Source organism: Mustelus asterias, chromosome 26 (assembly GCF_964213995.1).
Source record: "Mustelus asterias chromosome 26, sMusAst1.hap1.1, whole genome shotgun sequence".
NCBI classification, from domain to species: domain Eukaryota; kingdom Metazoa; phylum Chordata; class Chondrichthyes; order Carcharhiniformes; family Triakidae; genus Mustelus; species Mustelus asterias.
The window spans coordinates 31,229,114-31,241,050 of record NC_135826.1 but is presented as its reverse complement, the minus strand read 5'-3'; the positions used below and the strand labels follow the sequence as shown (position 1 = coordinate 31,241,050).

The window sequence follows — 11,937 nt, the reverse complement described above, 5'->3', positions numbered from 1 at the left end:
TTCTTAAAAGGACGAACATACAATCTGACAAAGAAGTGAATAAAGTACATTAATATATTACAGCATAGCTACATGGAAGTACATTGAAATAATTCTATAAAATCACATTGGTTTCAATTACAGAATACAGTTTTTTAAATATGCAATGCAGAAAAATGTAAAGTTAGACTGAAACCTCAGATTGTCACTTTGAAAGTATTAGTCTATTTATACATACACATTAAATGTACATTTCACACTGATCTGCTGGCCAACATCACAAAAACACACTTACCTATTTAAAAGTTCATTTTATTATAAATAATCCAAGAACAAATCATTTTAAGCACATACTTGAGACAGAACCATGTCAATCTCATATTTGCTTTATTCAGTTGTGTTTTCCTTATGAGACAGGCCACCAAAAGGAAGCAATGTTACATTAAGCATTGGGGAGGGGGACAGGGCTCTTAAAAATCAGTGAAATGGTTCAGGGGATTTCAGACTTTCCCCTCGTTAATCAGCAACAATAATCAGTGGCATACGACTTAAATATTGAGTGCCCAACTCCTCAGGTGGAGGAAAAATGTCATGAAAAAGCACCATATAAATTGCACTGTGGTTAAGTTAACTGCTCAAATACCCTGACACCACTTCAGCTTTGAATCACAACTAAACCGAACATCTGAGCAGAGATTAATTTAGTGCATGTGAACAAATCAAAGTGCTCAATCTACACTTCAAACTATTTCAGTGAGCCTTAATCAATTACCCCGCGCTAAAATCCCATCTGTGTCCTTACACCTTCACAAACTCTTTTACCCCTAGGTTTTGGGCTTGAATCCACCAAAGGGCTCTTTTATGCTTCTAAAAAAATGCCACCCATCATGTCTGAACTACACTGCTAACTTCAAACAAACTGCAAATAAGTGCTTGTAAGAAAAGCTGCTCCCCGCCCCCCCCCAAATTGAACTTAATCAAGAGCATTAAGAGGGCGATGCTATTCAACTACACAAGTGTAATTGTAGTCACTTGCAACAAGCTGCTACTTCTGCAATACTATGCAGCTATTAACCAAAACCTTGCAAGTCATAAACCCACTCCAGATGACCAAACCCTTAATACACATGTTCAGAATCTATTTAGAAAGTCCAGCTCCAAGATTTCAGGGATTTTGATCTTGTCCAGGTTCACAGGAGAAGGAATGATGGGAAAATTTACAGCAAACACATGCTTTAACTCCATTAGCAGTTGACGACTTGGACTTCTACCTGCCAATCGATTCTATAAGACAAAACATTCAGTATAACTAGTTATGTTCTCAGCTGTGATAACAGGTTAGTTACACAGTGAGTGGCTAATACATTTCAAATGTAATAAGGTTCAGATCAACACTGCATTCCACAGCAAGGTAATCCAATTGCAGAAGTTATGGGAATACACTTCAAAGAGATCAGTCCAAAGATGTGCAGGTTAAGTTGATTGGCCATGCTAATTGACCATGTCAGGGGGATTAGCAAGGTAAATGAGGGTTATGGGAAGAGGGCTGGGTGGGATTGCAGTCGGTACAGACTCAATGGGCCAAATGGCCTCCTTCTGTACAGTAGGGATTCTATGATTACAAAGTCAAACAACTGTCAACAACAGCAAGCTAATCTCAGCAGTTTTCAGTATTTCAATCTAATAGCATTGAATATTGCAATAAGTGACTAAGAAACCAATATTTCTCTTCGGTGTTCACGCAAGGGGACATGAATATAGCTGAGGAGGACACTGGGTTGCAGGGGAGTAGAATAGACAGTATTACAGTTGATAAGGAGGATGTGCAGGATATTCTGGAGGGTCTGAAAATAGATAAATCCCCTGGTCCGGATGGGATTTATCCAAGGATTCTCTGGGAGGCAAGAGAAGTGATTGCAGAGCCTCTGGCTCTGATCTTCAGGTCGTCGTTGGCCTCTGGTATAGTACCAGAAGATTGGAGGTTAGCGAATGTTGTCCCATTGTTTAAGAAGGGGAACAGAGACTTCCCCGGGAATTATAGACCGGTGAGTCTCACTTCTGTTGTCGGCAAGATGTTGGAAAAAATTATAAGGGATAGGATTTATAGTTATTTGGAGAGTAATGAATTGATAGGTGATAGTCAGCATGGTTTTGTGGCAGGTAGGTCGTGCCTTACTAACCTTATTGAGTTTTTTGAGAAAGTGACCAAGGAGGTGGATGGGGGCAAGGCAGTGGACGTGGTATATATGGATTTTAGTAAGGCGTTTGATAAGGTTCACCATGGTAGGCTTCTGCAGAAAATGCAGATGTATGGGATTGGGGGTGATCTAGGAAATTGGATCAGGAATTGGCTAGCGGATAGGAAACAGAGGGTGGTGGTTGATAGTAAATATTCATCATGGAGTGCGGTTACAAGTGGTGTACCTCAGGGATCTGTTTTGGGGCCACTGCTGTTTGTAATATTTATTAATGATCTGGATGAGGGTATAGTTGGGTGGATTAGCAAATTTGCTGATGACACCAAAGTCGGTGGTGTGGTAGACAGTGAGGAAGGGTGTCGTAGTTTGCAGGAAGACTTAGACAGGTTGCAAAGTTGGGCCGAGAGGTGGCGGATGGAGTTTAATGCGGAGAAGTGTGAGGTAATTCACTTTGGTAGGAATAACAGATGTGTTGAGTATAGGGCTAACGGGAGGACTTTGAATAGTGTGGAGGAGCAGAGGGATCTAGGTGTATGTGTGCATAGATCCCTGAAAGTTGGGAATCAAGTAGATAAGGTTGTTAAGAAGGCATATGGTGTCTTGGCGTTTATTGGTAGGGGGATTGAATTTAGGAGTCGTAGCGTTATGTTGCAACTGTACACAACTCTGGTGCGGCCACACTTGGAGTACTGTGTGCAGTTCTGGTCCCCACATTACAGGAAGGATGTGGAGGCTTTGGAGAGGGTGCAGAGGAGGTTTACCAGGATGTTGCCTGGTATGGAGGGGAGATCCTATGAGGAGAGGCTGAGGGATTTGGGATTGTTTTCGCTGGAAAGGCGGCGGCTAAGAGGGGATCTTATTGAAACATATAAGATGATTAGAGGTTTAGATAGGGTGGATAGTGATAGCCTTTTTCCTCTGATGGAGAAATCCAGCACGAGGGGGCATGGCTTTAAATTGAGGGGGGGTAGTTATAGAACCGATGTCAGGGGTAGGTTCTTTACCCAGAGGGTGGTGAGGGATTGGAATGCCCTGCCAGCATCAGTTGTAAATGCGCCTAGTTTGGGGGCGTTTAAGAGATCCGAAGATAGGTTCATGGACGAAAAGAAATTGGTTTAGGTTGGAGGGTCACAGTTTTTTTTTTAACTGGTCGGTGCAACATCGTGGGCCGAAGGGCCTGTTCTGCGCTGTAATGTTCTATGTTCTATGTTCTAAACATTCAAGTCTTGCAGTTGGCCAGGGCTGGGGGACAGAAAATGCCCAATCTTTGAGGAAGAGGGGGATGATGCAAAAGGAAAATAAATTTACATGGCACTATTGAAATGATATGTTTTTCCATCTGGGATCTAGGCCCAGGGAGGAGATTGAATGAAAATGTGATATGAAGTGTGCCTTCACTTAAAAGGCCATTATAATCAAAGGATGAGCAATCCACAATTCTTTGTTCATTAAATCTCACATACATGGGGGCAATCTTGAGCCTGCTTTCACCATCCATGCAAATACTGGCAGGGATTCTTGCCAGCAAGAACGTGACTTCGGATCTTCCCTGCGCCCTCACCAGCGATGTCATCAGGTTTACACCCATAATGGTGTGAACCTGATTTACATGTATTTTAATACAATTAAAATACCACTCTTCCACCCTGTATCTTAACCCTGTGCCATATTTGCAAACCATGTCAGCACAATTTTTCAACAGATTCACAAATATAAACTTCCCATGGGGGTCCACCAGGCACGAGGTATAACCTCCAGAGGACAAGGAACATGGCCTGGCAGTACCCTGGCAATACCCTCAGCATTGCCCCTTTGCACAGGGTGGTAGTGCCATCCTGTGCTAAGGGGCAGACCCCAATGGGAGCTTCATGGGATGGGGGTTGGGCACAAGACTCGTGCAGATGTGGTTGTGAGCTGAAAACAGACAGGTGAGCAGGGGATGCCAGCGATGGTCAATTTGGGGGGGGGGGGCGGTGGGGTGGGGAGAAACAAATGTTGGAGTGGATGCTAGCCCCGATCCGGGGGAGGGGGGTTATTGCTGCTCAGATTGCGGTGCCCTGTAACGAGGGCTTCCTGATCTGTGCAGCCGAGTTTTGCTGGTGTATTTCAGCCCCCCCCCCACCCTTGATTTTCTTTGGGTAGAATGTCGTAAGATCTGGAGAGAAAACTGACTGGTTTCTCTTGAGAAAAATGCCAGTTTTCTTGCCAGACTCACTCTGCCATTTTAAGACAAGATTTCACCCCATGGGTAAAGCCCCATTATTCATAAACTCATGGTATAATAAAGGACAAGTTACCCCATTGAAGAGTTAAAACTGATGATATATTTTAAAGGCGGCATTTACGCCCAAGTTATGCAAATTACAATATTGTTGTATCATAAATTACAAAAATCAAAAAATGTTCAGAAACCCAAGGAATTGGGTTATTCCCACAAAAAGATCAGATTATCTTCGATTGTACATGTACTTGCTTTATGGAACAATGGAGAAGGAAAGAATTGAAAACGTCAGTCATGCACAAGAAAGCTTGCAAAGATTTGTCCTGAAAGCCCCCTTCATGTCTCCAAACCAGTCTTTAACTATAAAAAAAGGAATTTAAGAGATATGATCACGCAAAGTGTTAGATGGCTAAACATGTGAAAAATCTAAATTTAGGTGTAATTACTGAACATGCCTTGTTTCAGCTACTATGATTAATTGAAAATAGATACCTGAATATTCTTTATAAAAGCTACAGTCACACGTTCTTCAAATTCATTAATGGGTGTATACAGGGTCAGTATTTTCACAATCTGTTACATAGCAAAAGGTAAAAGCAGTAAGTAGAAAGAAATTGTCAGGATGAAATTCTAATTTCCAAGTAACAATTACAGGAAGGGAACAGATGTAGCAAGGTAAAAAAATAATTCCATCTAACAATACACCATGGAAAGTTAAATTTTTGAAGCATCTGATCAGATTTTTACTCAACTTTAGAAATTTTAAAACTACACCTCCCACAGGAGAGATCCCACTATGGGGCAGTAGCAGCCCCAAGTGGGTAAGTAAACAAGGATAACCAGCAACCACCCGTGTGATGCAAATATCACAAACTTTATAGTGTACAGATCCACAACTAGATGTTCTCTGGCCTTTTCTAAGATAAATTTGACATTTAGCTTCTATAACAAGGAGATTTGGGGTGGAGCTTGTTCCAGACACTGCCTTCAGTGAGCTATCATATAACAATACTAGTGTTTGAAATTTAGCAGACTCAGCCTGCCATCTCGGGCATTTCTCAACCATCTCCATAGCCAGCACAACCTGGGGAAAAAAAACTTGCTCGTTGGGGTACCAGGACTCTAGGTGAATGGGAACATCTGGAACATTTTAAAAAGAGATGCTGACTCTTCCCAGCACCAAGGTGGGGAGGCTGTTACACCTGCTCAAGTCCACATTATATGCAGGAGGGAAGGGGAGAAAGTTATTTCTTTGTAAAGAGCTGGAAGCCTGGGAGTCATCAGTGCCATTAAATCCTGGGCAAGGACCACTTCCACATTTTTCTGTCGCTCCATTATGCGATCACCTTCCTGATTCTCATGCAAAATAACATGGGAGTTCCATCTTGTTCATCTCTTACCAGTTGGCAGTCCAACAGCACACAATAAAAGAGTTGCCCATTAAACAAGGCAATTACCAATTTGTCTAGAAAATTAGATGAAAAGGAAAACCCATAGTGGAATTCTTTGAAACTGTTGGTCCAAAGTTATCTGTTACCCTCATGTTATAGTAACTTGCTTCAAATTACTCTATGCCAAGAAAATTGAGATCCAATTCACATTTGAAGGAATCAATATAATCTGGGTCCATTGTCTTCAAGGTCGTCATTTTATGGACTCACCACTTGCTCGCATAAAAAATGTTTTTACATGTTAACTTTGAATATTACACCTCCTTAGGTGCTGGCTGTCCTCTCTGATGCAATTATTCTGGACCAGGCAACACAGCTCTTCCAGATCTGTTTATTGTTGCATCCCTTTGGAATAACATTCTTATTCTAGTGAGAAACTACCCAATTTACATAATTGCCCTTCATAATTCATTTCTTTCATCAGCCTAATTCTGGTTGCAACTGCTGTATCCTATCAATAGCTACAGTATACTTTTTGTACTGCCTGTGAACATGTTCCCCAACAATATTGCACTCATTTCAACAGTATTTTTGCTCTCCTTAAAATACATTTCTGCAAAACCTATTCTTCCATAATCCTAGTACTTTTAAAACATACAACGGAACCAACATTTTAGATAAGTACAGTTTGCATGCTCAAAATATGTTGGTAAATAGAAATGCACCTGTGTCTTTGAGAGTGCTGTGCACATAGAGCAGATTGCCTCCGCATCTGCTTCAGTTGTCTTATTCAATTGCAAGAGCTGTGTAGCTTGTATCAGTGGCTCCAATGTCTCAAGTGCACCACTCTGATGTAGGTTCTTGCCTCTTAGCCATTCAGAGAGCTGGCTGACATTGTTTCTGGATCAGGAAGAGGAGGAAAATGACAATTCCAAATGTTTCAGCAATCTAAATAATAAGACCTATATAGCAAAGACCGTGAACCCCTCTCAGTAGGCTGCCAAATTTTATGACAAGATAAGCATATAGCCAAATGTAAAATGTTAGGAAGATATCATGGTCTATAACCGAAACCACCATAGATCTGCTCAAATATCAGTCTATTGCACATTGGCATAATTGACAGTCTTGTGGAAATTTAACTTATTTTAAATTTCACAAACCCACTTAAGATCAGTGATCAGAATTTAGATTTAAATTGTGTATTATGTTGTCTGACAAGGCCCAAGGCTCATCCATGCTTAAGAATCAATCACAATACAGGTATCAGCACAGCTCCAATGCGGCACCGATTGGAAAGTTTCAATTCAGAGGAAGGAATGAATACAATTCAATGCACTATTTCAACACATTGGCTGATTCATAAATATGGCTTCAGGATTGTGCAGCTCTATAGATTCCGCTTTCCAAGAAATGTAGCTTCAATGTGGCAAATAAATCTCTTGCCATTTACAAAGCAAACCAATACTCAAGCCCAAGTTTCAACTCTGCAACTGGATTCAAGCAGATCAGCCTTTCTCAAATCATCTGCAGTACGCTTAAATTTTGCGGAAATCTTCTAATTACAAGTCAACACATTGCCAAGTTATTTAATAATGTTGGATAGACTACAATTTCCCCTACATCTACAGATGTGATATTTCTGGAGGTTGCACTGAACTTATTTCAGATTAAAACTGAATTTCATATTTGATTTAAATATTCAGTGGAAACTTAGAATTGTTCAGCACTGCAGAGATTTCCACAACTAAATGGTGTTTGCTCATCAACAAATCAATGCACATTGTAACAATTATGAGATATGACAATATTTTGGGATTGTATCTTTAAATTTAAGGTAAACGAAGTGAGTCGCAGGACCTGTTCTGCAGTTTGTCCGACAGTAGGCCTGGGTGGTTTGATTATTGGAGATCAAAGTAAGGCTTACACTTGGGAGACAATGGCAGCAGTCTCTGGGTTTGGAATGAGTAGGCAGAGACTCAAAGTCCCAGAAAAGGTGTTGGGTTGCAAATAATTGTGCTGCAAAAAGTCAATTTACCTCCAAGATGAAAGGAGATCGAGAACAGCTAATTAGCATTTCTACTTGGATACAAGGCTAATGTCTTTCACATTGCCATGGGAAAGAGAGCAGAGGAAACAATTTTTGCGATCAGGTTACAACCTTCCCTACAAATGAAGGAATGCCACATAGTAGAGTTTGTCGTCAGCATCGAGAAGCAGCTGGGTATGGGAGGAGATGGTCTCTAGCCAAAGAGATGCATCCATCGGAAGATTTGTCTGATCCTGGCTGGGATGGAGGGTTGCAGAACATGTTTACTGCTGGTGGTGGATTCAAGAGACTCTTAAAGCTGAGGAAAGTTCATGGAGATCATTAAAGTTACTACTCAGCAAAAGTGGATTATGGGACAGCACTGGGAGCTGGGAGCACCGTGGACTGTAATAAACATAAGATAATGTTTCTCTGTAGTTTGAGGTACAAGTTATTTACAAAAATGGTGTTTAGTCAATAGTGCTTTTAGGCCTTTGTTACAGTAAAAAAAAATGTAAACATTGACATGTCATTCTTTAGCTATTAAATGCAATCTCCAAGAGAATTTATACATTTAATTAGCAAGTGCTTCCAAACATTTTTAAGCAGTTTGAACACAATTTCTGGCAAGGATTTTAGGGCCTAAACCACACCACTCATGAATGGCAGTGGGCATTTTGTGTAGATTGCCAACAGAATGATCGCAGAACTGCTTACTGGACTGTGGTGTCAGGAACTAACAGAAGCGGTCAGATCAAAAGCAATACTAGCTGGCCGTTTTAAAGATAGTTTAGTAACAAACAGGAGCAGAACTCCAAAAAGTTGTTCCAACTTTGTGAACCTTTCACAACACTGACGATTTAACTCTCAAGTTGGTTATAACTAAATGTAAGGTTACATTATTGTTAAGTAACTATTTTCCCTCCCAGAAAACGACATCCATGGTGGTGATCCAAAAGCTTACCATTTTAATTATTCAGGTTAAATTAGTGGGACTTTAAAATTCAATTCTGCAGTTGAAAACAAATTGTTTCAATTAGGTTTAGTGGTCAACTCCAATGTGCGGAGAAATGGCTGGATCTTTTATATTATAAAAGTCTACCTTTCACTCTTTCAGCAGTTCTAGCAAACCATTGCTGTTTTTATGCTGGTCTTCAACTACTAGCTGCTGTGGAGTGGGTTCTGTGCAGCTTACAGATAGATCCAAATAAGTTTATTAGAGATAATCATTTAAGGTTTGCTTATTTTATGACCAGCCAGAAACATCTTTAATTCCCTGCCCCACACTCCCACCTCATCTATTGCGCTTCCCAAGGGCTAATAAAGACGTTTATACATTTCACCGCGGGCAACCAGGGACTTGTGATGTAATTACATCTCACATCCACACTATTTCCCCTCTAATGATTGCATGAAGCAGCACCAGGACGTGAATATTCCACACGTGAATATTGGCCAAAATATCAAGTCTCTACATGCACTGTACACCTGATTCACATTACAGAAAGAAATACAGGAGCTGCAGTATATTTGGCTCAAAGAACAGTACAGCACAGGATCTGGCTCTTCGTGCTGTGCCGATCACATTTACCTGTCTAAACCAACTGCTTATATTCCTCCATTCCTTGTTTGTTCATATGCCTATCAAGATGAGTCTTAAATGTGACTAACGTACCTGCCTCAACCACCTCACTTGGCAGTGCATTCCAGACCCCCACCACCCTGTGTAAACAAATTTCCCCTGAACTTTCCTTCCCCACCCTCACTCTCTGAAGACCTAGAACACTAAGAAAAGCACTTCTAGTTGCACATCAACCTCATGGCATATTGCGGCTGATTATGCTATTACATGGATAAAACATAATCTTGATGCCAATTTAAAGAGCTAAACTTGTTATTCCAAATTAAGTCAATTGCCTGTCAGACATTGACCAATGGTTGGACAGCTCATGAGACTTGCAGTGCAAACTGAACCTTCATTCTTCATTTGCCCTTTTACCACGTTGACCTTTACGGCAAAGTTCGATAATTTTTTGCATTTGCTGCCAATAAAAGATTTTACAAAATTCTAACAACAATCATGAGACTTTTACCTGATTTGGACTCCATTACTAAAGGAACACACATCCCTCCTTAGAAGCAAGTTGTTCAGTGTGACTGCTGCAATTATGTAATAAATCTGCCGGTAGACTTGTTTAATTATTTCAGGATGCAAACCATGTTTGGAGACGACGTTGTGGAAGTAGTTTGATTGTTGAATGATGGATTTCAGTGTGTGCGCAGTGTTTTCTCCAGAAAGACTTCCTGTTTTCATTCTATAGCCCGTTGGTTTTGCTGTCATACTTGAAATGCTCTGAAGGGTGTCATTTTCCAGCATTCCAGACACTGCTTGCACAGATTACAAACAGACAATTGTAAAAAAAATTATCTTATGCTTAAGACCATTGCACTTAACCACTTTACAGACACAGTGGGGTGAAAGGTCATTGTGGCAGTGGAGGCAATCCAGCATTGGCCGCTGGTGTAATCTTCCAGTCTCGCTGCTATCAATGGGGTTTTCCCATTGTTTATATCCTCCGCTGTCAGGGAACCCACAGCAAGGGATCGCCATTGGTGAGACTGAAGATCCCACCAGTGGGAACAGTCGGAAAATCCCACCCAGGGAATTCTAGAAAAAGTCAGTCAGCAGAACTTTACTGATGGCTGACTTCCAAATGCTCAACCTCACCTTTCTTCATTTTTGTCAGTTGCCAGTTCCCACCTGATAATGTTCAATTTGATCCAAATTTCCAAGCCGATGGCAGAGGGAGAAAGCTTTTTCCACCTTGTGGAATGATAATCATTCCCATTGGATCTTTTATATTTCCGAGCACTATGTAAACGAAAGAAATTTAATTGTCTTCACCCTCCCACATCCCAAGGGGAGATGTGATTTCTTCTGATGATTACTGGCCCTTATTTGCAGGTAAACCAACAGGACTCCTGATTTGGCATGTCAGAAATTTATTCTATTATAGAAAGGATATTATTAAACTAGAGAGAGTGCAGAAGAGATTTACTAGGATGCTACCGGGACTTGATGGTTTGAGTTTTGAGGGGCTGGATAGACTGGGACTTTTTCCTCCGGAGCGTAGGAGGCTGAAGGATGATCTTATAGAAGTCTATAAAATAATGAGGGGCACAGATCAGCTAGATAGTCAATATCTTTTGCCAAAGGTAGGGGAGTCTACAACTAGAGGGCATAGGTTTAAGGGAAAAGGGGAGAGATACAAAAGGGTCCAGAGGGATAGTGTTTTCAGAGGGTGGTGAGTGTCTGGAACAAGCTGCCAGAGGTAGTAGTAGAGGCGGGTACAATTTTGTCTTTTAAAAAGCATTTAGACAATTACATGGGTAAGATGTGTACAGAGGGATATGGGCCAAATGCAGGCAATTGGGACTAACTTAGGGGTTTAAAAAAAGGACGGCATGGACAAGTTGGGCCAAAGGGCATGTTTCCATGCTGTAAACCTCTGACTCAATGACTCCAAATGCGGTTTCCATCATCAGCCCACCCCTTAACATTGTGATATTTTTCTGTTACAAAAATCAATGATTAATTACGATTGATTTTTTTAAAAAATCCTTTCCTCACACATTCAATAGTGCTTACAGACATTGATTGATAAGACAGTTTTCAAGTGAGAAATGTCAACTGTGCAGCTCTAAATGTTTTTGAAAAACCTTTTCCCCCCCCCCCCCCAACTAGCAACAATCAGAGGAGGTTGCAATTAGCACTAACATCACTTGCCAATCATTTCCTGAAGTTTTCCCTCTGCGACTTTGATTAATTGGTGGTAAAGTTGAATGGCAAGGTCAGACAAAATCAGGCAATGCTGAGAGAGATCAAAATTCCTCAAGGCGTGTTTTCTTTGTTCAGGTGTGTTCATTTCTACAGAGTTCTGTTAAAAAAAAATATTGGATTTCATACTGACAGTTATGGTCTGGTTAAGCATCTTTATCTAAATGTGCACATTAAGTCAGTGTGCAGTCTGCTAAATTCTGGAGCCTTCAGTTGAGATGATGCGGGATCTGTGTCTATATTATATGGGATATTTGAGAATGGAGGATCTTTCCTGTAGG

The 11,937-nt window shown here is 40.8% G+C and overlaps 1 protein-coding gene across 1 annotated transcript in view; it reads right to left on the bottom strand.

Moving 5' to 3' along the window:
- Positions 1-1,110: 1,110 nt before the first annotated feature.
- Positions 1,111-11,937, bottom strand: part of LOC144479694 (unconventional myosin-Vb-like) — a 118,048-nt gene continuing 107,221 nt past the window's right edge. The window contains 5 exon segments of the mRNA XM_078198722.1: positions 1,111-1,263; positions 4,891-4,971; positions 6,515-6,689; positions 9,912-10,203; positions 11,606-11,756. Coding sequence (XP_078054848.1) covers positions 1,111-1,263; positions 4,891-4,971; positions 6,515-6,689; positions 9,912-10,203; positions 11,606-11,756 — 852 coding nt within the window.